Source organism: Cyberlindnera jadinii (assembly GCF_001661405.1).
Source record: "Cyberlindnera jadinii NRRL Y-1542 unplaced genomic scaffold CYBJAscaffold_1, whole genome shotgun sequence".
Taxonomy (NCBI): Eukaryota; Fungi; Ascomycota; class Saccharomycetes; order Phaffomycetales; family Wickerhamomycetaceae; genus Williopsis; species Williopsis jadinii.
In genome coordinates, this window is record NW_017963652.1 from 703,434 (window position 1) to 728,460 (window position 25,027).

The 25,027-nt window shown below is 45.0% G+C and overlaps 12 protein-coding genes and 1 non-coding gene across 13 annotated transcripts in view; 9 read left to right on the forward strand and 4 right to left on the reverse strand.

The window, feature by feature from the left end:
- CYBJADRAFT_160016 (uncharacterized protein) overlaps window positions 1–1,222 on the reverse strand; it is a gene marked incomplete at both ends in the record, with an annotated part of 4,144 nt that extends 2,922 nt beyond the window's left edge. Inside the window, one exon of the mRNA XM_020213498.1 lies at window positions 73–1,222. Coding sequence (XP_020073055.1) covers window positions 73–1,222 — 1,150 coding nt within the window. The remainder of the gene's footprint in view (window positions 1–72) is intronic.
- Window positions 1,223–2,202: 980 nt separating this feature from the next.
- Window positions 2,203–3,283, forward strand: CYBJADRAFT_165379 (mannose-P-dolichol utilization defect 1 protein). Its single transcript, XM_020214016.1, has one exon. The coding sequence runs from the start codon at window positions 2,228–2,230 to the stop codon at window positions 3,074–3,076; it is 849 nt and encodes a 282-aa protein (XP_020073056.1). The 5' UTR covers window positions 2,203–2,227; the 3' UTR covers window positions 3,077–3,283.
- On the reverse strand, window positions 3,145–5,937 carry MCD4 (mannose-ethanolamine phosphotransferase MCD4; the record flags this gene model as incomplete). Its single annotated transcript, XM_020216116.1, has 1 exon — window positions 3,145–5,937. The coding sequence occupies one exon, from the start codon at window positions 5,935–5,937 to the stop codon at window positions 3,145–3,147; it is 2,793 nt and encodes a 930-aa protein (XP_020073057.1).
- Window positions 5,938–6,227: 290 nt separating this feature from the next.
- Window positions 6,228–6,816, forward strand: CYBJADRAFT_170482 (gamma-glutamylcyclotransferase family protein; the record flags this gene model as incomplete). Its single annotated transcript, XM_020216117.1, has 2 exons — window positions 6,228–6,256; window positions 6,369–6,816. 2 exons carry the CDS (start codon window positions 6,228–6,230, stop codon window positions 6,814–6,816), a joined length of 477 nt encoding a protein of 158 aa, XP_020073058.1.
- A 369-nt stretch (window positions 6,817–7,185) lies between these two features.
- CYBJADRAFT_160019 (MFS general substrate transporter) lies at window positions 7,186–9,009 on the forward strand (the record flags this gene model as incomplete). Its single annotated transcript, XM_020213499.1, has 1 exon — window positions 7,186–9,009. One exon carries the CDS (start codon window positions 7,186–7,188, stop codon window positions 9,007–9,009), a length of 1,824 nt encoding a protein of 607 aa, XP_020073059.1.
- A 395-nt stretch (window positions 9,010–9,404) lies between these two features.
- On the forward strand, window positions 9,405–10,964 carry ZRT3 (Zn(2+) transporter ZRT3; the record flags this gene model as incomplete). Its single annotated transcript, XM_020213500.1, has 1 exon — window positions 9,405–10,964. One exon carries the CDS (start codon window positions 9,405–9,407, stop codon window positions 10,962–10,964), a length of 1,560 nt encoding a protein of 519 aa, XP_020073060.1.
- Window positions 10,965–12,599: 1,635 nt separating this feature from the next.
- On the forward strand, window positions 12,600–13,376 carry BMH2 (14-3-3 family protein BMH2; the record flags this gene model as incomplete). The annotated part of the gene is made up of 1 exon (XM_020212424.1): window positions 12,600–13,376. One exon carries the CDS (start codon window positions 12,600–12,602, stop codon window positions 13,374–13,376), a length of 777 nt encoding a protein of 258 aa, XP_020073061.1.
- Window positions 13,377–14,264: 888 nt separating this feature from the next.
- TVP15 (Tvp15p) lies at window positions 14,265–14,891 on the forward strand (the record flags this gene model as incomplete). Its single annotated transcript, XM_020213501.1, has 4 exons — window positions 14,265–14,321; window positions 14,412–14,446; window positions 14,512–14,639; window positions 14,704–14,891. The coding sequence occupies 4 exons, from the start codon at window positions 14,265–14,267 to the stop codon at window positions 14,889–14,891; spliced, it is 408 nt and encodes a 135-aa protein (XP_020073062.1).
- Window positions 14,608–16,393, reverse strand: TIM50 (protein translocase subunit TIM50). Its single transcript, XM_020214017.1, has 2 exons — window positions 14,704–16,393; window positions 14,608–14,639 (listed from the first exon to the last, which is right to left on the reverse strand). The coding sequence occupies exon 1, from the start codon at window positions 16,368–16,370 to the stop codon at window positions 15,039–15,041; it is 1,332 nt and encodes a 443-aa protein (XP_020073063.1). The 5' UTR covers window positions 16,371–16,393; the 3' UTR covers window positions 14,608–14,639; window positions 14,704–15,038.
- A 1,511-nt stretch (window positions 16,394–17,904) lies between these two features.
- YTA6 (putative AAA family ATPase YTA6) lies at window positions 17,905–18,855 on the forward strand (the record flags this gene model as incomplete). The annotated part of the gene is made up of 1 exon (XM_020212366.1): window positions 17,905–18,855. A coding segment is annotated over one exon (951 nt), but the record flags the coding sequence as incomplete, so codon positions are not given.
- Window positions 18,856–19,364: 509 nt separating this feature from the next.
- Window positions 19,365–19,445, forward strand: CYBJADRAFT_t6. Its single transcript has one exon. It is a non-coding gene; the product is annotated as a tRNA-Ser (tRNA).
- Window positions 19,446–19,586: 141 nt separating this feature from the next.
- ARX1 (putative hydrolase) lies at window positions 19,587–21,457 on the forward strand. The gene has a single exon (XM_020217276.1). It carries the CDS (start codon window positions 19,627–19,629, stop codon window positions 21,406–21,408), a length of 1,782 nt encoding a protein of 593 aa, XP_020073065.1. The 5' UTR covers window positions 19,587–19,626; the 3' UTR covers window positions 21,409–21,457.
- A 32-nt stretch (window positions 21,458–21,489) lies between these two features.
- Window positions 21,490–24,900, reverse strand: SPO71 (Spo71p; the record flags this gene model as incomplete). Its single annotated transcript, XM_020217033.1, has 1 exon — window positions 21,490–24,900. The coding sequence occupies one exon, from the start codon at window positions 24,898–24,900 to the stop codon at window positions 21,490–21,492; it is 3,411 nt and encodes a 1,136-aa protein (XP_020073066.1).
- Window positions 24,901–25,027: the final 127 nt, after the last annotated feature.

Below are 25,027 nucleotides of genomic sequence, written 5' to 3' on the forward strand. Positions count from 1 at the left end.
GTTGAGAGCCGGTGGCCTGTGAATTCAATGGGATTAATCCAGTTGCTTGTTGTTGTAACGGAGCATTGACACCACTTTGTCCACCAGTCTGGAACGTGGTTGGCATAACACCACTTGCAAAGCCAGTTGATTGGCTAGCCAAAGGCATTTGCGCATTGGTTCCAGTCTGTTGCATCTTTAGAGGAACAAGACCCAGCCCAGTTGCCTGGGCATTCAATGCAGCTATTTCTCCAGGAGTGGTTTGGATCAAATCAGACGCAGCATTTGCCTGTTGTAGTTGAAACGAGGTTGGTAACCCAGTCTGTTGTCTCTGTATTGGTACACCAGTAGTTTCGGACTTTAAGGGAACCAATCTTGGAGGCTGCTGGGTCAATGGCACCGTGTTTGACATGATATTGGATGACAAAGGAGGAGTTGAGCCTTGGTTAAAACCTTGTGTAAAAGGAGTGTTTTGGAATCCAAACCCTGTAGGTTGGTTGTTCAAAGGCGAAGTGAAGTCATTCTGTTGTAATGCGTTTTGATTCTTCTGTGGACTGGTGAACAATTCAGGCTGTTGGAATGAGCCAAAGGTTGGCTGCTGTTGTAAAGTCTGTTGTTGTAAAGTCTGTTGTTGTAAAGTCTGCTGCTGCTGACCTTGAGGTTGGATTCCAGAGACAGGATTAGTCTCAAAGATATCGCCATCACTCAGCGCACCGGTGCTATGAGCAGACTGTTGACTCGAAACGGCACCGCCTTCAGGGACATTGAAGTTGATCTTATCCACAAGGTTAGAAACCTCATTCCTGATACGAGGCTCCAGCTGATAAGGAAGCTCGGCCCCACTCAAAACAACGTTACACAGATGCAACGCCAGTGCAAATTCAGGAAACAGCAGATCACCGGTCTTGTTTATATCGCTCAGCTCCCAGATTCGGGCCAAATTGTGCGGTGCCAAATTGGACTTGAGCAAGATGGATCTTGCGGAATCTGGAGATATGGAGATGGCATCGGTGTGGCGGTTGAATAACCGCTCGAACTTCACTTGATCCTGCTCGCTTAGAAAGCTCAGCTGGTCATACTTCCTCTCCTGTGACGGCGTGGACGGCGGTAGCGGGTGCTGGAACTGCGCTGGCACGCTTTGCAACTGTGCTGGCGGCTGCTCCTGTTGTTGGAAGCCCTGGGCCTGGAAACCGCTCTGCTGGAATGGAACCTGTTGCTGGAAATCATAGGGATTGTAGGACATTGTGCTCTTCCGTGACGTCTGTGATCAGCTGGTCGTGTGGGATGCAGAGCCGTGGCAAGAAGATCTGGTCGACGCCGTTGTCCAATGGTTGAGAGGAGATTTTGTTGTTGTTGTCAGCCGGTGAAGGGGTGCAAGACGGTTTCGAGATTTCAGTGTGTGGGCTTTAGGCGGAAGCGCAAAGAGAGCGCGGGCGAGGCGGTATCAGGAAACACCCGGACATTAGGAGGACACCCGGACATTAGGGAATGTACACCCGGACATTAGCCCATCGGCGTCATACAGCCAGTAGCACTTCATCGGTTATGCCAATAGCCAGGACCGTGTATTCTACTTCAACCTGGTATTATTTCGGTATTTACTCAACAGGTTATCAAGCGTTGCTATTGTACTTGGCTTGAAGGTGATAATTGCATAATATGACCGATTTCACAGGCACCAGAATGCTCACAGCACTCTGTAGTTCTTCGATCAATATTACTGATGCAAAAGAGACATATCTATTAAATTGAAATTACATATTCTTTATATTTCCAGAATATATATTTCGGTATAAAGAATGCCACCAATCACCATATAGCCTAGTATATATATATATAGATCACATTTTTCGTACAAATCCCCCCTAACTAATCATATTGCACGATATTCCCATACTACGACTTGCGCTTCGCTTCATCCCCAGAACAAGCTGCAAAGAGTGAAGCTGCAAACGGTGATGCTCCAACTTGGCCACTTAGTCGCAGCACTGAGCCACTGACAATCCAATTGACACCAGCACTGAGGTCTCAGACCCTCACCACAACTATCATATTATCATATCATCATCAGCACGTGATCACCTGTCCAGAAACACAGAGCGTGTGTCCTTCACGTGCGTGCCTCAACGACTCCCATGCAGCGCAGCGCTGCGTATTCAGAATTGAGCTGCCTCGGAGCACATCACCTACGTGGCCTTTCTCATCTTCCATCCAAACAAGCGAGTAGTTATCAATCACGCTGGAGACGATGGCTGACCAGATCACCCAGTTGCTCAACCAGATCGAGCCAATTGCTGAGCCTATTCTGACTCAATTGCGCCCATTGACAAAGACGCTGTTGCCTGAGCAGATCGTCAACTTGGGCAGGGATTACTACTCAAGAGATGTCTTTGACAAGGTGATTGTCCAATTGGACCTTTTCGAGCCTGAGAACGCGCCACTGGTCCAACAGTTCATCTCAAAGACGCTGAGCCTGGGTATTCTCTCCATGTCGTCCATCGTCAAGCTGCCGCAAATCTTGAACATCCTGTCCAACTCGTCAGCTCAAGGCCTGTCATTCCCGAGTATCCTCATGGACACACTGAGCTACCTCATCACCATTGCCTATAACTTTAGGCAGCACATGCCATTCACCAACTTTGGTGAAGTGGTGTTCTCTGCCTTGCAGAACGTTGTCATTTTGGCCTTGATTCTCTACTATACGAACAGGGCAGGTTACATCAACGCTTTCATCGGCCTGTGTGCCCTTGTTACTTATTTCTTCCTGGGAAGTCCTTCACCGAGTAACATCGGGGTTCTGAGTGATAAGGATGTTAACTTTCTGGCACAGTTTGCGGCTCCCCTGACCATATTGGCCAAACTGCCTCAAATCATTGGTAATTTTAAGAGAAAATCCACTGGTACTTTATCATTGACGTCAATCGGTGCTGGTTTACTAGGCACCATCGTCAGAGTGTTCACAGTGTTGAGCAGTGGTTTCAATGACCGGTTAATCCTATTGGGCTATGGAGCAAGCGTTGTCTTGAATTTGATCCTGTTCTTACAGATCATCGCCTTCAAAAAGAAGAAAGTGTCTTCTGAAAAGAAGAATAAGTAGATCTTCTCTCGTCCTATATAACATGTGTGTGTGGTTTTCCTTAGATTATGATATTAATATACAGGGTTTTATTCAGTCTTTAGCTTCTCACGCTCGTTGTACTGAACATTCTTCAAGAGAACATGGCTCACAATTTCCAGTATCAACATGAACAAACTGGAAAGGATGGCAAGACAGTAGTTTGAAATTGTAACACCAATGTCCAGCCAACTTCCCTCAGTTCTCACAAGGTAGAAGAAGTTCAACGACAAGATATCACTCGTAGAGATAATCAAAGTGGAAATCGTGTAAGGCTTGATACCAAGTTTCACGTTCAGGATTCCAAGGGCTGTACTCAACAACACGTATGGAACGATCAACTTGAGCATCAGTAGAGCACCCATTGGGAATGGATCGAAAACTGGTAACAGTCTATAAACGGAATCAAGTGAGAACGATGAAATGCTTGAAACGTTACCGGTACCAAAGAAGCACACTTGCATGAACAGGAACCCAATCACTGAAACACGAACCAACTGAGTGTTGTTCTTCTGCTTCGACTCTGTACGTTGTGACTCGAATATAGAGGTCTCAATGGAAATCCATTCTAGCAACAACAGGGAAAAGTTTACGTAGAATAACGATTCAAACGATATCGTTAGAATAAGGAACGTTGGTGCGAATGCAAGGAAGATCACCAACAGTCTGATACGGTAATCGTTATGTGGATCCAAGTAATGCAAACAAGGCAAGACGAAAAGGGATACGACAAAGTTCAGCCAACCAAGGAACTGTGAGATTTTTGGTAAACCTTCACGAGCTTGCAATGATAAGACAGACTTGTTGGTGATGAGGATCATTACTGCAACTAGGGATATTTGAATTGAGATCAACGTCTTGGTGTAGGAGGAAATTGGTGGGAACTTTGGATTTGTAGAGGCCTCAACGAGGATTTTCCAGTATCCATAGGACGCCAGCAGAATCATCAATACACCAGCAACATCGATCTGTAACAAGTCCTCAATCTTAACTGCATCGAAAATGGTATATGTACTCATTCCCAGACATGTTATGAGCCAAAGTATCAAAGTTGTAGCTTTTTGAACACCCAAAGTCAATGGGTAAAACCCCAAGATGATGAAAAAGACCGTGAAGATGAGTCTCTCTGAGAAGCCTAAAACGATACCTTCGAATACACCAACGGTCGCCAACAGAATAAAGAATCCGTGCGTTTTGGAAATACCTCTGAAGAATGTGTGCATACCCTGGGTTAAAACAGATGACTTTGCTGTGATTTGAGACCAGAAGAAAAGTGGGAATAGCAGATACATGTAGTAGTTGAATGGTGAGCGTTGGTAGAATAGAATGTAGTTCAAAATTAGACCAATTATAGTGAAGGATAGCAGGTTCAATATTGAAGTTGTGGTCTTAACGTCTTTTTCCAAAATAAATAGTCTCAGGAAGATGATAAAGGAATATGTGATCCATCCAACGAATCCTAAAGTGACAATTGAACGCAACAACAACCAGTTATAGGTTGTCAAATAGTTGAGACCATCGAGTGTCGTTTTCATCAACTCTTCGGTGAGTTTGATGGCGTCTGCCTCTTTATCGAAATTATCAGATTGTGCAATTATATGGATCAAGGACTCAATCTCTGACTTATACTGTTCAATCGGTTTTTCCTCAAACGGTTCGAAGGGTTTGAAGAAGAACTGTGAGTCCTTCAGCTCTTGTTCCTTGACATGATACTGTTCAACAATCGACAGAGCATTCTGGAATAATGCCTTTAGTTTGTTTTCCTCAGAGGTTGAGATGTATGCCAATGGCAATTCACCAACGGAATTCACTGGATAGTTTACACCAATGAGGTATGACATCAGAGAAGCAATATCAGCCTGCTTCACGTCATGTCTTTGAACTGATCCCATCTGCCAGTTCTCGGTATAGTTATCAAAAATTGGCTCATCGTTAAGGACTGGACGATTGAGACCAGCTCCCCAAGCGACAAGAGGTGTTCTTGTGTTGTTTGGATGGCCATCACCGTGAGAACCAAATGCACTCATACCGTGATCTGCTGTGAAGATGAAAGCAGTGTCATCGTCACCAAAGAACTCTTTGACACGCTTCGTCAATGTCGATATCTGATCGTCAATGTAGATAACGTTGTCGTAGTACTCCGCAGAGTACGGTCTATAGCTGTGACCGGCAGTATCACAGCCCAAGAGGTGGAGGAAGAAAACAGTTTGATCTTGATGAATCTGCTCGTGGAGCCTGTCATCGGTAGTTGAGTTATCAAAGAGCTCATACAAGTTTCTAAAGACGTATGCATCCAGCTCAATAGAAGATTGGGTGAAGTCCTCGAACTCGTGCCCGTACATCCACGCGTCGACTCTTCCCGGATCAGAAGCACCATCTTTGAACATCGGCAGGATATCGGGACTCCCAAAGGAGTACGAGTGTCTTGTTTGGTTGAGAACAGAGTCGAAATCCACGGGATTCTCCTTCCAGCCCTTGGTGACCGCGCTGACATCCTCGTAGAAACCGGCAATCATAGCAACGTGTCCCGGTCTTGATTCAGTAGGCATTCTGGTGTGCGAAACACCCCACGTTCCCTCTTCCAACGCCATTTTCCTAATGAAAGGCGCCAGGAACCCAGTCTCACCGGTGGTGGGGTGTGTGATGTTATCAAACGTGGTGTCTGCCCTCAGCCCGTCCCCCACAATCAGGAACAGACGCTTTGCAGGTGGTGTTGGTGTTGACAGATGAGGTTGCATCCCATGAACCAGCGGCGACACGAAGTAGATGTCAAAGATCGACCACAGGTAGAACAAGTGGAACGCCACTCCCACGAGCAGCAGCAGCAGACGGTTATTAGCCATGTTTCGCCTCCCAGATCAACAGCAATTGGTGCAACGGAGAGATCAACAAGGGCGAAGTACTGAACGCGCTCAGAGGAAAGTTGAAGAGATGCGCTGTTCTCGAGGCACGATACACCCAGACACCAGACACGTCGGAATTAGCAAACCCTATTTTTTTTTCCGGTAAGTCGGAATTGCTCGGTGTGGTGGTGCGCAGGGTATATACAAATCACTTTATATCGTGTTGTATCTCCTCTATCAGCAGACAGAGTTGTGTGTGTGGATTACTGACTTGTTCAGCAGACGGTGCGATGGTGTTGAAAGAGAATGCTCCGCTGTTGTAAGTAACAGGGCTCTTATGGAAGAGCTGGGGGGACACGTTATATACATTTCGCTCTTTAGACCGAACGCAGTAACTAACAGGGTTCTTGGGGGACGGAGGGATGGGGCAGTGTGTATGGTACCCTCCAATACAAGCCAATTTTGTTAAGAGTTCTAGCTGCCCAGGGACTGGAACACTGTGAAGGGTCCATAGAGCACCTGAGGTTCTCACCGGGCTCGCTCTACGGGTTCAAGCGGTTTGCAGTGTCTAACGAGGCATACCCTGCGATAGTGGCCGACGCGTGCGGCGTGGTTGACGGGACGATAATCGAAGGGCTCGGCTCCAGAGAAATGGAGTTGCTTGATCGCTACGAAGGCGAGGAGTATGAGAAAGTCAGCGTATCGGTGTCGATAGCCCAGCACAGCAACGCCAGCAACGCCAGCAACGCTGGTGGAAGTGCGGATCCTCAGGTGAAGTGCGTTGTGTATGTCTGGTGCGATGATGAGAATCGCCTTGTTAAGGGACAGACATGGACTTTGGACGCGAGAACCATGGAAGACTTCCTAGAGGAGATTTAGACCGGCAGACCAGCTCCATAGACTCGAATTGCTACACCGTACACGCTCATTGTACAATTCAATCGCCGTAAACCACGTAATCAACCTCATCCACTGCGTGCGTATTTGCTCTGGAGAACACTGCCCACGGACTTATTTCCATTTAGGGAGCACGCAAGATAGTCCTCTGCGCAATTGTTGTGGGCAGTCCCACGAAGCCCACAGATTCTACACAGAGGAGGCACTGTAAACACAGGAGTTCATCGTACTCTCCTATTCAGAATAGCAATCGCTTCAGAAGGCCATACAGTGAATAGCAAATTTCAAGCAACAGCTGCCGCCCTTCGCAAGACAGTTGTATAATCCTACAGCAGGGAAAGTGATTGTACAATGAGGGAGGCGAGCTCTGAGACGCAGCCATTGCTGGACCCGGACTATATCGCTGAAGAAGCTGCTGTACAGATTTTCGAATCCGCCATCACAGACGTTGACCAGGAAGATGACAGTGACGATATCAGGTGGTTACGCGAACAGAGGCTGGCGCACAAGTCCTTGGCCTGGCACCGTAAGCCCACGGTTACGATCATGTGCGCGGTGTTGTTTCTCTATTTTGTCTCAGCGATGGTGTACGTTGCGAGCTATGTGATGTTGCTGCTCACGAGAGTGTGTATCCACGAGCAGTCGCTGGACGCGTCAGTGGTTTGCTCAGACTCACGAGTACAGCAGTCGATGACCTCAATCCAGGCTAAGATACTGCTGGCCAACGGTGTGGTTGGTGTCATTGCAGGAGGGAAGATTGGTGGGATGAGTGATAGGGTTGGGAGAAAGCCTCTGTTGATATTTGCATGTGGAATGGCACTGATCAATAAGATCGGCGACCTGTTGTTGATTTTGGAATCTACACCATTCCACCCGTGGTTTTTCATTCTCAATGGTGGAATAATGGGGCTCGGAGGTGGCATCTCGATGATGGTTAGCTTGGCATCGAGCTATGTCACTGATATCGTGGAGCCTCATGCAAGAACCACAATGCTGGGGTTCACCATTGGTGCATTTTATGCTGGACTAGGGGTTGGACCTCTTATCGGTAGCTTCATTGTACATGGAACAGGCGAGCCGCTCTACACCCTGTACGTGTCCATCGGACTCAACATATGCTTGGTGGTATTGGGGATATTTGTCATACCAGAGTCTCGTCCTCAGAAATCGTTGCATAGATCACAGTCTATGCATCTCCAGAGAAGAGCAAGTTTTGCCTCTCAAAGGTCAATTAGACCTCCATCATGGAAGAATTATATACATGATGTTTATGACTCTGTTGCCGAGAGTTTATCAATCGTTCAGAACCTATGGCTACCAAAGCACAGAGCCATCGGATTCATCCCACGCTACAACTTTGTTCTTCTCGTCGCAGTGGAATGCCTAGTGATTGCATCTGCCGTGGCCATTGGCGGACCGATAGTGATGTACGCTGTTTACAACTTCCACGCAAACTCCGAAGCTCTTGGTTACTATATTGCAGCCACAGGGTTATCAAAGACCTTTGTTCTGTACTTCGTCTCCCCACTACTATTACATTTGTTGAAGAAGATTTCGACTGTTCACTGGTCAGCACCGGATCGTATTGATATGATAATGATTTCAATCGCGGTGTTCTTTGAGCTGTGTGTACCACTTCTTGTTCTCGTTGCAAAGAACGAGATGACAGTCTTTGCAACGGCAATACTAGGGTCATTAGGTGCGTTTTGTACACCAACAGTACAATCAACCATCATCAAGTACGTCCCAGAGAACAAAACAGGCACGATCTTCGGAGCATTGGCTGTTCTGAAGAATATCATCGGCATGCTGGCACCTTCTGGTGCGCTGTACGTTTACAGCCAAACTGTCAACTTCATGCCCAAGGCCGTGTTCTACGTATTTGTAGCTCTTCTGTTTATAGCAGCTGTGCTTATACAGTTTGTCAGGCTGCATGGAGAGATCGACATCAACGAGTTCCACAAGAAGAGAAGCAGCTCGATAGAGAGCCTCCCATCGTCATCCTCGGTATCCACGATGAACTCCACACAGGAGACACATGGCCAAACCCACTCGGAGACTAATCCGCAACCTGCAAAGAACAGTGCCAACGTCACGACAATAGAGTCTGTCATCGCTGGTAGAAGAGCATCCGTCTCACTACAACGGGATCACCAGAAACAAACAAAGGGATAAAGTCAACGTATATATTCAATCTATAGGGCTATAACACTCACCAAAGGCTTCAGTTTCCCTGCTTGTTATCCATATAAAACCCAGAAGAAACGGTATACCACCGCCCACTAGTCCTCATCCGATGATGGCGCATCGCACATCCAGACATCTTGCTCGTGTCGTGCTGGCGCGAAAGCCCGCACATGATTTTACAACCTTTGAAGTTATCGCTGCAACATCTCGAGATAGATATAAAGGGGCAGAGGTAGATACGCGCGCTCCGTTGAGAGAACTATTGAAATTTGGGTTTGTTGTGATTTGGTAAAGTGACCTGGAAAATCCGTTTCACTGCTTTGTCTTGGTGATTGTATATCGTTGTTGAGCTGTATAGGTTACTGCTTTCGCTGTGAGGAACAATGAGCTGGCCAGCGTTGCATGATTTCTTCGAGGAGCACCAGGGGTGGGTTCTGGCCTTCTTAGGGTCGCTTATGGGCATTATTGGAGCGTCGTCTATATACCTTGATGTGCTGATACATTTCTTCAATAGGAAGTCTACATTCACCATCAAGGGGGAAGAGAGAGTGCTGATCTACGGCTTCAGTATGAGTTCAGGGTGCTTGACGCTGACGAGTTTGTACCGCCTGCTTCCTGAGTCCTTTAGCTACTTTGAAAAGTCTATGGAGAAGGAAAAGGGCAGGTTCACACCGAGCTTCTGGGTCATGGTGTTCTTCATTGGAGGGACGGTGTTTTGTCTGGTGTTTAACAGCCTGGTGCATTACATGACTAGTGAGAGTATTGTGCACTGTAACCACGGTGGGGACGGAGATGAGCACACGCACAGCCATGCGGACACAAGTGATGGATCTATCTCACCATTGTCGACGCAGCACCACTCACACTCACACTCGCACTCACACTCACATTCACACTCACACTCACATTCCCATTCAAGTTCTTCTGCCAATAGCTCCGACGATAAAGTCCCAACTCCGAACACAGGACCTTTAGATGAGGAACAGATTATCGAGTACCACGGGTTGCAGGGCCCAACAATGAACAGTTATTTCGATGACGTTGATTATCCAACCGAGGATACAGCGTTGATTCGTCCCCAGTTAGAACACAAGAGGTCTCTCTTTGAAGCTGCTATCGACAAGATCACCCTGGGATCACATAACGCACATGAATGTACTGGTATTAATGATACAAACTGTGTTGGCTATCCAACGTGTGTCACACAAGAGATTAAGAATAAAGTCTCAAACGATATCCATCATCTGGATTTCTACAGGGGGTTGCAGATCAACAAGTCTATGAGTTCACTTGTTGCATATACACAACCACCATCAACAAATGTGATGAGACGCCAGGCGTCTATACCAGGTCTGCCACCTGTGCAGATTCCTCAAGACATCACGCTCTCGAGTGAACCTAATTTGGATTTGCACGCTTCCCATAAGGATGATCACCATCATCAGATCAACACTCCTGTATCCAAGCTATTGAGCATTGGATTACAGACTTGTCTTGCTCTAACATTACACAAGCTACCAGAGGGGTTCATCACGTATGCCACATCTGAGGCCAACCCATCCTTGGGAATCGCCATTTTCCTTTCACTTGCCATACACAACATCATTGAAGGGTTTAGTATGACGTTACCGTTATACCTGGCGTTGGATTCGAGGACCAAAGCATTTGGTGCATCGGCAGTGCTGTGCGGCTTCAGTCAACCTGTTGGTGCACTCCTGGCGTTCCTAGTATTGAGAGGACGTGTTCTTGAAGATGAAGGCTCCATGTTTGTCTTCGGGTCTCTGATTGGCGTGACTTCAGGGTTCCTAATCATCGTTGCTATGCAGATGTTTTCAAGTGCCATTCAGTTTGGCGGGTCTGCCAGTCAAGTGATGAAGTGGAGCGTCTTCGGAATGTTCATCATTCTTGTAACTGCTACAATGACGGAATTTGGCAATTCCTGAAGCAAAAAGCAAGATCGACATTATATATATGTGTATTTACATATCGTATTAATGACCATTGATGTATAGAGACAAGACCAATAGCTTGTTATTCCAAGGCAAAGAGCGTTGATCTAAGACGCATTTTGTCGTTTGTACCCAAAAGGAGGTTTTTCGTATTTTGGTTAAAATTTCGCAAATTTTGCATTGCCCTTTTGAACATCGTGGGCGAAAAAACACCAAAACAAAACAAATAAGAATCGAATGAAGAGCACACCCACACCGTTAGAGAAAAAAAATTGCGAAAAATGCGCAACCACCCTCGCGCACGAGCCCTTTCGCTCGACGTCTCCCAAAATTTTTAGTTAAAACCAACTTTATCTGTCCACTTGAACAAAGGAGCAAAACTTTCCAACACACACTAAAAACGTACAGATTAGTGAGTATAATGCCTATAAGTTATAGACAATCGAGGAGCTGTTGGATCGGAGAGTATCATTCGTCGTTTTCAATGTGAAATTTGGGAACAATGCGTGTTTTTGTTAAGGGTTGTTCTAAGGATCGAAAAAGGGGGGGGGCGGAAGCACAGTAAGCTAAGGGAAATGGACAACCACTTGGAACTAGGCATTTGATATAAAAAGCTAGAGATCAAATACAGCGGTATGTGTCAACAGAGGTAATCACGAGGGAGATGATGGGGGAAACAAAGAGTCATAGCCTGATACTGGATGTGTTTTCTTTGTTTTGATTTGTTTACCTTTGTTTTGTTTTGTTTTTATTTTTTTGGCGGGAGCTCACACACATAACCTGATGCTTGGGAAACTTCAACGCGGGTTTTCTGGAACTCAATTCATACAATGACGATTCATCTACGGAAGACGTTACAAGGACCGTCACGCTCACTTGACCATATCGCTGAAAGCAACAATTGATCAACCGCGCTAGCTTACAATTCTGATGCCCTTTCTATCGTTCCCCTTTTCCCTTTTCCCTTACGTTTCGGTTTTTGTTCTTTTTTTACCGTCATGTTTTTTGGCAGAGCTTTGCACAAGGCCCGAAATTTTGCGTAAATGCAAAAGGTTCGTTGCGAAAATCATTTGGTGGCAAACACCGAATTGGGTAACTTGGCGTATGTTTCCTCGATGTTGTCACTTCCCCAATTCGCTTGTTTTTTTGCGAGAATTTTTTTTCGTTCCCTTTTGCACTTCACCGCGCATGAATTCCCTGCCCAAATGAGGGCGTCCCGTTCGTTGCCCCTTCTTTTCCACTTTTTTCTTCCTTCTCTCCTCCTCTCTTTCCACAACACGACAACAAATCGAAATACGAACATATACCCAAAAAGTTATTGCTTCTTTTTCTTGTTTTCGATTTTGCTGTGGAACCCAATTGAGAACAATGTGAGTTGCTTGAAGTGATTGTCGATTGTGGATGGGAGGGAGAATGAAGGGAAGTTATATCCTGATTTTGTTTTGATCTTGGATAGAGGCGTTGAAGAAAGCTATGATCTTTGCATTGCTCTAAGGGAAAACGACAGATCAATCTTTGAAGCTCAGTGAATCGATGAATGATTACCATTGGACAGCCTCCTTTTTCTCTACATTCTATACATTCTGAGGTTAGGTTTACTAACACCATTGAATAGCACAAACATTAAAAATGTCTCTTTCGCGTGAGGATTCCGTTTATTTGGCCAAGCTCGCTGAACAAGCTGAGCGTTATGAGGAAATGGTCGAGAACATGAAGGCCGTTGCTTCTTCTGGTCAAGAGCTTTCTGTTGAGGAGCGTAACCTTTTGTCCGTTGCTTACAAGAACGTTATTGGTGCTCGTCGTGCCTCTTGGAGAATTGTTTCCTCTATTGAACAAAAGGAGGAGGCTAAGGGTAACGAAGCACAAGTTGCCTTGATCCGTGAATACAGAGCCAAGATTGAGACTGAGCTGACCAAGATCTGTGACGATATCTTGTCTGTATTGACAAACCATTTGATTCCATCCGCCGCTACTGGTGAATCAAAGGTGTTCTATTACAAGATGAAGGGTGACTACCACCGTTATTTGGCTGAGTTTGCCACCAACGATAGACGTAAAGAGGCTGCTGATTTGTCATTAGAGGCTTACAAGGCTGCTTCTGATGTTGCTGTCACAGAGTTGCCACCAACTCACCCAATCCGTCTCGGTTTGGCTTTGAACTTCTCTGTTTTCTACTATGAGATTCTCAACTCTCCAGACCGTGCCTGCCATTTGGCCAAACAAGCTTTCGATGATGCCATTGCTGAGCTAGATACCTTGAGCGAGGAGTCTTACAAGGATTCTACATTGATCATGCAATTGCTTCGTGATAACTTGACCTTGTGGACTTCTGATATGTCTGAAGCTGGTCAAGAAGATGCCCCAGCTGAGGAGAAGCCAGCTGATGCCAAGGCTGACGAGGAATAAATCTGATGTTTGGGGAAATGGTTACAAGGAAGATGGGAAGGATATAGGTGGAGAGCGAGAAAGAGAAAGAGAGAAAGTGAACCGATATGATCTTGATGTATAGGAAGTGGAAGAGAAGGAAAACAGTGGGGGCAGGGGAGGTAGGTGTCCTTGTCAAAGATCTAGCAACTTGAGAAGGAATTCATCTTTTTCTTTGTTTCTACGTTTTAGAAAAGGCTCCATTCCTATATTGATATACTGCCAAAGAGGAGGTTTCTTCCAATAGATTCTACACACTCTTGATGTTATTTTGTTGTCTTTTTAACTTCCTATGTTATTTTCTTCTATTTGATTTACCTTCTGTACTCTTCTTGGTTGTTTCTGTTTCCTTTCTTCCTGTCATTGGTCTCTCTCTCTTGCAATCCATCTCCCAAATCTTTCCACCACTTGTCATTATTACATCTATACCACTCAACTTCACCCCGCTGGGGTTGTTTTCTCGAAGTGTTCCTTTTTGTCTCCTCTCGTCTTATTTTGATTTCCATTTGTTCTGCTTATACACAGGCTAACCAGTTTAGTTCAGTTTACCTATATAAAATACACCTCGCACAGGGGTTGTTGTCTTTTATACAGATTTTTGTCTCTTGTCTGAAGATTAAAGCACCTTGTGTTGGACTTGTAGCCCATAGCAGTATAATTATAATTACTATCCTATAAACATTATAAATTATATTATCTTAATGCATCCTTCATTTTCCCGCGGAAAAGCGCCACACAGGGGTAACCTTCACAGCACTGTGGCTAGCCAACAACACATTACATTTCAATCAATCACAACGAACAAATTGACACTGAGTCTCTGTAAAAACGACTCAGCAACATATACTTTAAACATTACCTTGAGTGAATATGTCCGATCTCAGCGGAGTCTTCAAGATTGTTAACCTCACCGTTGGTGGTATCTCTGTGAGTGCTCCTGAGTGTTGCCTTGCTCATCTTGCTCTAAGGAATATGGAGAGCTTTTAAGACTAACAACGTGCCGTCATTGCTCTGTAGGCCATCTTAGGATTGACTCAGTTGCTTTCAGGAGTGTGAGTATGGTGTAAACATGGGAGGAATCTTCAAGAGGCCTGTTGAAAGTACTAACGACGATCAGTGCTGCCTTCTTCTTAGGCCTTTACCTCATTGCGTTTGGTGTTGCTATTGGTGGGCTTGAGTTCATCATCCCGCCATTGGCTTACCACTACGCCTCTTTCCTCTTCTCGTTCTTAGGGCGTGGTGTTTGTGAGTAATACTGTGAAGACGTGTCGTTTCAAAGAGAAGGAAGAAACTAACCTGTTATTTACAGTCTATGTCCTGATTGGTGTCTTGATAGCACAAGGGGGCAATGCCATTAGAATCGTGTTTGGATTTCTCATCGTTGTTATTGGTATTGTGTACGCTGTACTTGAGTTCATCCCAAGCATTGAGCCACCAGAGAACTTCAAAGCTCATGGTCACGTCCTTGAGGACAACGATGAGGAGGATATCATCTGAATTGTTACAAAGAAGAAGCGTTTTACGAGCAGAGCCTTTCTAATTATATACATGGAAAATTCTTTGTATCTTTTACATACATAGGAGAAACCCCTGGGGGAAAAAGCAATCAATCAAACAAACAATTCATACGTCATGTCTCTTTTCTTATGCCTTAACAGTAGCTTGTTGTTGTTGTCTTTCAAATTCAGCTTGCTTCTCCAACTGTCTCTTCATCATCTCTTCTTGACTTGGGATGTTACCTTCGACTAAATCCTTAATCTTGAAGGTTTCCTTTGGCATCTCAGCTTGTGCTTTGAGTTTAGCCTCTTCCTCTTTAATCAATTTCAAGAAGTGTTGATAGTTCTTGATACCTTCATCATGAATTGCATCCAATGGGAACTTCTGCTTCATCACTGGCAAACCTAATAGCTTGTTCAAGAAATTTGTAGAAGCCTTCTTCTCTTGGTCCTTTTCAAATTCAGCACGCAGCTTTTCAACTCTTTGTTCAAATTCCTCCGGAATGTGAGATTTATCGTGGAAAGAAGCCAAGACAGGTCTAACATCCTTGATCTGTTGAGTGGCCAAGTACTCAAAGAATGGAATCAACTTGATCAACTCATCATCAGCTTGTCCCTCCCAAGGTGGCAACTTAATGGCATTCTCAGGTTGTAGCTTGATGGAGTCGTCACTAACGTCGACAATGACAACCTTAGAAATATCTCTGTTCAATTTCGACAGGTCCTTAATATGGGCACCATCTTTGTACAAGCAGTGTTCTTTGTACAACTGGTATGAGATGTAAGCACGAAGTGGGTCCAACTTCTCAACAATCTTTTCAGAGTACATCATGTAGTTTGAACTGAAGAGAACAATCTCATAGTACTGGGATAGGTAAGCCAAGAAGTAATCGACACCTGGTCTCTTTGCAGTTCTCCAGCCGTTCTTCTGGGACCATTCACTGTGGATCAACAGGTCTTCCAAAGTGAGCACAAGCGTCAGAGGACGCTTGTAAGGCTCTGGTGGCGAGTCTGGCAAGAGATCTGGGAATGGAGGCTCCTGGAAGTAGGTGAAGATTGAGTTGAATCTTGCTCTCAGTCTCTTCCACAACAAATCAGCAGAGTAACCGTTTGGAATGTCCTCTTTGATCTTTGGATCCTCATCCTCCTCCCAGTTTCTGGCAAGGTACGCAGCTCCACCTAACCCAGTGGCGAAGAACCCCAGATAAAACAGGTTCGCAGCTCTCTCTCTCTTCTTATCCGTGGAGCTCTGCACAGAGCGTCTCTTCTTCTGCGCCTGCTCACCTTCAGAGCCTTCAGCTCCGTCAGCACCGGACGACTCGCCTTGTGCTTTAGCACTTGGCTCGCTCTCAACGTCAACACCGGCCTTAAACAGCATGTCATCGTCCAAGATCGACTTTGGCTCCTGCTTGTTCTTCTTCGAGTCATTAAGAGCAAATCTCGACGTGGTGAACGCCCTGGCAACACCACTGGAGTACATCGGCTTGCTGGTCGTCAGAGCACTCGTTCTGAGAGCTCTGAGAGCAACAGAGCGCACTGGAATCATCTTGCGTGTGTGAGTTGTCTCTGCTTTCCTGGTCTTTTCTGCTTTGTTTTGGTGCTTTTGAGGGTGAGCTCTGTGTATTTTTGTGCTTTGAGCTTCGTCCTCCCGCCGACATACAAAACGAAAAAAAAAAGCGGAATTTCGTCCATTTCGAGTTCCGAGGAGGCCAGTCAGGTGACTGCAACCGACATTTACTCTTTCGGGACATTTGTTGACGGAATTGGGCATCGCAGCCATGCTTTTCGCATTTGTTTTTCGCTGGCGCAGAGCGCCAGGTGCTCGTTTATTCGATGCTGCTTTTGTTGTTGTCATTGCTTTCAATTCCATCTTTGTTTAGAAGAAGTCCGTTTCTGCTTTAGCAACGTGAAGAGAAGGCCATTTGAACATAGAGAAAGTACTGTTGTGTATCAAAAACCCGTGCTATTCATCGAGAATCGCTTCCGCTGGACCCTTCGCCATGCAGACATTACAGCAAGCTGTGCAACAGGTTTATGACTCTGTTACTTCACAACTGTCGCAGATCATCACGCTTGAGATCACACAGAGGGATGAAGAGGCGTTGACGGTGTACGATGCTCTGCTACTGGTGACAGACAACGAGATTAAGTCCATGCAACAGCAGTACAACCCGGGTCATTTGAAGTCCTCGTCATTGTCACCTCTTGATAGGGTATCGTGGGACTCGTTACTCAGGCTGAGAGGTAAAGTCCTGGAGAGAAGAAACAACGTTGAGCAGAGGCTGAAAGCACAGGAGCCTCTTATACTGAGCGATGAGACTCAGCGGAATGCGAGAAGTTACTCTTCTTTCATGTCTGCTTTCCCCAGAAAGAGTAACAGCAACAATGGAAGCAACGGAAGGGCCAACAGTACTGCTACAGACAGCAGCAACGGCAAGAGTAGCAGTGGCACGAAAGATGCTACTGGCCAGAAGGCTTTATCACCTAAACTTCGGAACGTGGAAGAGTTTAAAAAGCCAGCTAAACCTCAAAGAGTCGCTTCAGCCTCCAGCTCTAAGGCAACTGCAGACATTACCAGAGCAAGATGTTCGTTAGAACTTCCTAGAAGGTCATTAGATATCCAAAGAAAAGCCCCAAGCCATCGAAAGGATCGTCCAAAATCCATTGACTTGACAATCTCACAGGCTGCCGTGCTTGCGTGGCAAGAGAATTCCACAAATCATGAGAGCAGCTCTTCTCATGCTCATACACATTCTACGAGCACGCGCAGAGTGACACCGCCTATACGGTCAGCTTCGCCAATTCATACAAATGCGAGAAGAAAGTATGAATATGTCCAACCCACAGTGAACACGCAGATCAATTTGACCCCTGTGCATAGAAGTAAGAGTCCACCTCCATCATCGAGTTCTGCTCAGAGAAAGAAGAAAGTTCCAATACCACAGACGGAGGGTAATGTCGTCGCTAGATCACCAAATCCAAACGATCCACCACAGAAGAAGAAGGTTTATTCTGACCCAAGAATTGAGAAAGTGATGGATGAGTTACACGGCGTTGATCGTGGAGCTTGTGAACAAATCTTGGATGAGATTTTGTTCCAAGGTGAAAAGCTACACTGGGATGATCTTGCTGGGTTGGAAGCTGCAAAGACCTCATTAAAGGAAACAGTGGTTTATCCGTTTTTACGACCTGATCTATTTAAAGGATTGAGAGAACCGGTTACCGGTATGCTGCTCTTTGGCCCACCTGGTACAGGAAAGACAATGATTGCAAAGACGGTGGCTAATGAATCACAATCGACCTTTTTCAGTATAAGTGCATCGTCGTTACTCTCTAAGTATCTTGGAGAATCTGAAAAGCTCATAAGAGCCTTGTTCTACATGGCGAAGAGGTTATCACCTTCGATTATCTTCTTTGATGAAATAGATTCGTTATTAACAGCCAGAGGCGATGGTGAAAACGAATCCTCAAGAAGGGTAAAGACTGAGTTTCTCATTCAATGGTCCGGCTTGTCTTCTTCCACTGCCAGAGAAGACGGTGACGATAAACCAAGGGTATTGGTCCTTGCAGCTACAAATCTTCCATGGGCCATTGATGAAGCTGCAAGAAGAAGATTCTCTAGAAGATTGTACATCCCATTACCAGAGTTTGATACAAGATTAGCACAGTTACGGAAGCTGTGTCAGTCTCAGAAGAGCTCCTTGTCAGAGACCGATTTCATAATCATTGCAAATCAGACAAAGGGTTATTCCAACTCTGATATCACTGCATTGGCAAAAGAAGCCGCAATGGAACCAATTAGAGATCTGGGGGAAAACCTCATGAGTATTGATTATTCGCAGATTCGTGGACTATGTCTTGAGGATTTTGAAAAGGCCATGAGGGTGATTAGAAGAAGTGTTGCGCCAGAGACACTGAAAAGATTTGAAGAATGGGCAGCGAGATACGGCTCCACTGGAGTTTGAGATGTAATATAGAGAATTGTATTTTGCTGCTCCATATAGAAATAGCTCTTGAGGAGAAACTGCATTGTGCTATGATTTAGAATTGGAACGGTGAAATAGTTGAAGTGTATCGAATAGTTGTTATATATATATATATATATATATATATATATATGTACGGAGAAAAGAACAGTATGGGTTCCTGGGCAGTAGTAGCTCCTCACAGTTCGACATGTTGTAGCTCGTAACCTGTCACATCGTATGGCAACCACTATCGGCTTAAGTACATAGAGCACAGACCGATCATGGAAACTTTCACCAGGAAAGGCTCTTCCTTGAGACTTACTCCGAGAATCAGCAAAAATACACAGCTCACAACACCCATCATCCTCTCACTACAAGCAGTGCAAGAGCTAACGAAGTTGTAGCCCTAGAGTGAATAGCCCTAAGTAGCTAACACCCATCAACATCACCAATGTCTGCCCATGCACAACAACACTTTCAGCAGAATTTTTAACTTTCAACGTTAAGGCAACTTGGCCGAGTGGTTAAGGCGAAAGATTAGAAATCTTTTGGGTTTACCCGCGCAGGTTCGAATCCTGCAGTTGTCGTCATTTTTTTCCAAAACCCTCTTGGGCACAGGTCACGTGACTAATATGCTGCGCTGACCGATGCCCTGCGCTGCAGTGTGAAATTTTTTTTTGCTTATACAACTTTCTAACCTATGATTTGTATCCAAGTGTTGTCAATCAAAGGATCCATTATTCATAGCATTCTCTGTATTTCAGCATCATGGAACTCGCTATTGCTCCACAGGACCAGGATATCTTGCTCAAGACCAAGAACGTCATCGACACGGCCGTTTTAGACAAGTACAGACTCGCCGGCCAGGTTGCACAGACCACTCTCACCTACATCACGAAGATCATCAATGACAGTTACCACTTGAACCAGGGACCAAAGCTCACGTCTGCTGAGATATGTCTTCTCGGTGACTCCTTCATGGCTTCCAGCTTGGAAACAGTGTACAGCAAAGGCTCCAACAGTGTCAATGAGAAGGGTATTGCGCAGCCTGTCACTATCGATGTGAACAATGTCAATGTTGGCTTCAGTCCTGAGATTGACGACGAGTCAAACTCGTTCCAATTCTTCCAGCCAGGTGACATCGTGACGATCTCATTAGGGTGTCATGTCGATGGTTACACTGCCAATTTGTCCCACACTTTAGTCATTTATCCTCCAGGTGAACTAGTTGATGGTGAGCTACGCCCAACTGGACCATTGCTTGGACCAAAGGCTGACGCTGTTATCGCTGCCCACATTGCCAATGAAGCAGTGGTTGCTTTGTTGGGTGCTGCACTCACGCCAGAGAAACTACCAGCTATTCTCAAGCAGTCTAATAACAATTCAAACGTTATAACAGGTACTTTAATTCGTAAAGTTGTCGACGAGATTGCAACGTCGTTCAAGTGTGTTGTTGTTCCAGGATCTCGTGTCCGTCGTATCAGAAGATTCTTAGCAGGGCAATCAGAAGGTATCGTTGCAGAGAAAGAATACAAAGGTGTTGCATGGACTGAGGCTGATCAAGAGGCTTCTCTCTTGGAGAAGGCTTCTACTTCGCAAGAGTTGATCAAAGTTGAGAAGTCGATCAAGAATACAGGTGTTAGCCAACACTCAGCTATTCCAACAGACGAATTTGTTGTTGCACCTGGTGAAGTGTACGTTGTTGACTTAAAAATGGCTCCTATCGCTGAGTTCAACGAAGTTGGTTTGGTGACCATCCAAACCTTGGATGGATATACTGGTAAGAACCACGACAAAGATGCTCTCAACATCAAGCCAAGTATATACGTGAGAGATTTTGCCATGCAACATACTTTGAAGCTCAAAACGTCAAGACAAACGCTCACTAAGATCGACAAGACAAGATCTGTTTACCCATTCAAGCTCGCTCACTTGTCAGACTCTTTCCCAATTGACTTGAAGCAATTGCACTCCAACGGACCTGAGTCTTTGAAACCTGAGATTGATGCAATCAAGAAGGATATCAAATCATCTCGTCTCGGTTTATCTGAAATCACAAACCACCATTTGACAGTGGCTCGCTCTGTACAAACTGTCAAGTTCTTGCCATTGCACTTTATACTCAATGCTGCAAATCCAACAGGTGCCCGTGGATATGATGCCGAGAACCCAACACTACCAGGATTGGAACTGCCATTACCTCGTCTTGGTGTCTCCTCACTAAAACTCAAGTCCCTCTTGAAGAAGAACTCCCTAGATATCCCTGTTGCAAGAGAACAGTCCACTGTTGTCCTCATTCAACAGGGCATTTCTTCAGGTGGTAAGCCAGAGGTTCTCAGATTGACAGGTGGGTCGAAGACCTCCAAACCATCATGGGTTCATTCCAACTTCCAGCTCAACAACCAGAAGCCGCTGATTCAAGGTGCCCTGGAACTCATTCAATTGGGCCAGGATAGAAGATTTGGTATCAACATCAAGGAGACTCAACCACTGAAATTGCAGAACGTTTTGAACAACCCGCAGAAAGCAGAACAAATGGCATTGGACTAAGACTCTCCTTTCAAAAGAGCTATAGAAATGTACAGAAGTGTTTATGGTTACTTTGTAGCATACAGCGTGTCTGTATATTAGTCACTTGGAACGTCCAAATCTCTCTAGATCAGCGTATAGATTGGTGAGCCACAAGTCTCGTTCCTGACGTGAACGACACATAAACACCATGCTTCTTCCCGTTACCCCTAGTTTCCTAACCATGTGGAGCAAGCCAGGGTTTTCCACACCATTGTACTTCTCGTTAGACACAGCACTGCCAGAAATTGCACGCTTGGTGCCAAACCAAATTGTAAAGCAGCGACTCGATTCATCATCCGAAGATAACCAGCCATCTTCATACACTCTTGGAAGAGCTTGCTTACCAGAGTCGTGCAGAAGTAGCCTGTCTAAGAGATCGGTGTCACATAGCGTTCCAGAATATATGTAACAGTTCCGCAATGGCATTGATGCATACCTCGTGTAATGTGTTATAGGCTTGACATAACCAGTAATATCACGCACAAATACGTTGAACAAGATGAGATGACCTGGGATTAGCGTTGCAAAGTACTTTTTGAACTTTGAATGCTTTTTCGGTTTCTGATAGATGTAGCCAGAAAATGATACAGGGCGAAACATCGCAAGCGACGTGACGTTATAAACCTCAGTGCTGGAAGTCCCATTGTTCTTTTCCCATCTTGTATCAAATGCAAATGTATCAGTTTCAGCAAACTCGTCCATGTGTAGGTTTTCGATATTTGTTTCTTTCATACTTTTGATAAGTTGATGATCTTTATGAATCCGTAAACTCCAGTACTTCACATGGTATTGTAACCGATGAACCCATTCATCTCTTACTTGAACGGAGGGTGCTTTCAAAACCATTCTTGAACCATTTTTGAGCGAGATATAGAAATAAGTATCACTTCTTTCCAGATGCAAGATATTCTTCTGATCATCCGACGACCCCCAATAGAAAGAGCTCGCTACTTCAACAGATTTAGGTATATCCACGGGATCGAATACACCAACAGACTGAACATCGGTTAAGTTTAAGACCTTTGATGCATTGGAAATTGAAGTAATACGCCTCTTGAAAGCGGCAAAGGCAAATCTGTCCCTCATTTCGAACTCTTGTGGTGAGATATTTGGATTGAGCCACTCAATATGGTTATTTTCATCAAGAGTGTATGGGTTGTGGGTGAAGATAGGAACGAGATTACTTTTGATCTCTTCTAAAATTGGTGATTGTGCGGGTAAATCCGTTCTTGTCATCAAATTCTCTGAATATGGGAGAGGTGGGAATGACTTGTAAGCGGATTTGAAGAATAACAGATGGCCACTTGTGAAGAAATACTCAAAAGTGAAAACTTGTTTATGCAATGGCCCTCTTTTTAACTGCCCTTGTTTTGTTGTCAATCTTAAGAGGAATCCCTCTAAAGGAGGCTGTTCGTGTAAAATCTTACCTTGAGGATCATCCACTGTTCTTGGGTAATGCGTTATTGCCCTCAGCTCAAGCTCATGGGTACGATACATTGCCTGTTCCCAGAACAAGTTTATGAGGGTTTCCCCAAAGAGCCATTCAAGACGATCATAGTACCTCCAACAGAGACCATATGCGTTAGGTTTGTGAACAAATGGTTTGATCTTACTCTCCAAACCTGCTTGAATCAACTTCTTTTTAATCTTCTTACTCAAGTATTCAACTGCGGGAAGACCCTGGATGATATAACCGTCCGAAGTGTAAAGCAACTTCAAACCAGAATGGGAATGTTTCAGAAATTTACGAAAGAAATCTCTATTGACGTTGATATTCAATGCCATGTTGAATGATGGAATGCTTAATTTCACAATATTGGAAATATTTCCTCCTGTTGCGGATGATAAGAAGCTGAGCCATCGAATAGAAGAGCTAGGCACTTGACACCTAAGAATATAGACCTTGTCACCTTTTACCAATGCAATGGTTCTATCCAATGCACTGTAAAAGTTCACGATGCAAGATTTAGACAATGTAACACTCAGTGCTTCATAACTGGAGTTTGAAGAATCGGAATTTACAACGGTTCTTTTGGTGCGAAATTGAAGGATAATGGGCTGTTGAGGATTACCAGTCGACCTCGCAATAACCATGTACTCCTTCCAACGGTCATAGATTCTCGTATCACAAGGTTCTTGTTCAGTGAATGTTTCAAACCTTGTATTTGTACTGGCGTTTTCAATGGTTTTCACAAGAACCAACATCTTTTCAGCCTTCATTATTTCGCCAGGTTTGAAACTTGCGTAAAATCTCTTATAGAGCAGCCCATGACTCTTTTGGATATCCTTTTTGATCATATGTTTTGTGTGGCTAGCAGCAGAAAACAATTTCTGGAATCTATGTTCATATTCATTGACGGTTTCCGGCTCCAGACTGAGTTCAGTAGGCGTAGGCCTTAACTGAGATATTCTTGACTTAATGGAGGCTCTGGTCATGTGCTTTTGTAGATTATCATCGTCAAACCTAACCTTTGAAGTAGTTGAATAGGTAGTCACTTGTGGTGTCAGTAACAGGCCGTCTGCATCCAAACCTGTACTTGGAGTCGTGTTGGCGAGGACGGTATCAGACGACTTTGGAGATGATTCATTTGCAACTATTGGAGAATAGTCTTTAGGAGCAACGTTGTCAGATGGATTCTCAAAAGCAGTATGGAAACTTTCAACTTCTGTACCAACACGAGAACCAGTGCCAGTATCTCCAGCTTGTGATCTTGAGCCCGGAATGGCAGGTGGGTTTGGCATTTCATGCAGAGGTATGGCCATTTCAGGTGAGAATGTCTCAACCGATATATCTGGAACAGGCCTTTCCTGTTGAATTTTCAGTTTACGCAGAATTGAGCTTCTCCTGGAACTCCTCGTATTGGCCATACTGGGAACACTAAAAACGTCATGGTCATCATGGTCCCAGTCACAGGGTTCGCTGTTACGCTTGGAACCAGTATAATTGTCAGGGTGGAGATCAACATCGACATCGATGTCGGCGTCGACATCACCAGCGTCATCCTCTACTTGGTTATCTTCATCCTCATTCTCATAATCGGAGCCGCTGCTCTGTTCACCAGCCTCTGCATCGTAATAGCTCTCCAGGAGCTTATTCAGTTTCTCATCCTTCTTATAAGACGAGCCCTCTTCCTCGTTCCCGTGCGAGTATAGTGCATTCACCTCAGGCGACTCATTCTGATAGTTCGACACCAAATGGTTATGCTGCTCCTTGTACCAGGTCCAAGGAATCTCCCCTAGCAACACAACAGTAGACGACGCGCTGATCTCATTGGCATCGGCATACAAAAACCTGCTCGCAGTGAAAGAGTGTGGAGGTATCTTAATCTCATTCGCCTCCTCTGACTGGGATGTCCTGGCTGTTGAGGAACCCGTCGAAGTTGTTGGAGACATATTCAACTCCAAACGACCATCTCTCCTCGTCGCGGGCTCAACACCGCCATCAGTCCCCGAAGTAGTACGAGCCGTCATGTGAATACCAACAGGATCAAACCAAAGGGAGGGAACAAGCACTTAGACCATCAACTTGGCGCCGTCACTGGTGTTTTGGAAGCAAGTTCAAGCGGAAGTTACCGATGTTGATGTTGTTGATGTTGTT

Bases quoted from the DNA above. Each gene is read 5' to 3' on its own strand.
- CYBJADRAFT_165379 (XM_020214016.1), top strand. From the start codon at position 2,228: ATGGCTGACCAGATCACCCAGTTGCTCAACCAGATCGAGCCAATTGCT.
- TIM50 (XM_020214017.1), bottom strand. From the start codon at position 16,370: ATGTACTCCAGTGGTGTTGCCAGGGCGTTCACCACGTCGAGATTTGCT.
- ARX1 (XM_020217276.1), top strand. From the start codon at position 19,627: ATGGAACTCGCTATTGCTCCACAGGACCAGGATATCTTGCTCAAGACC.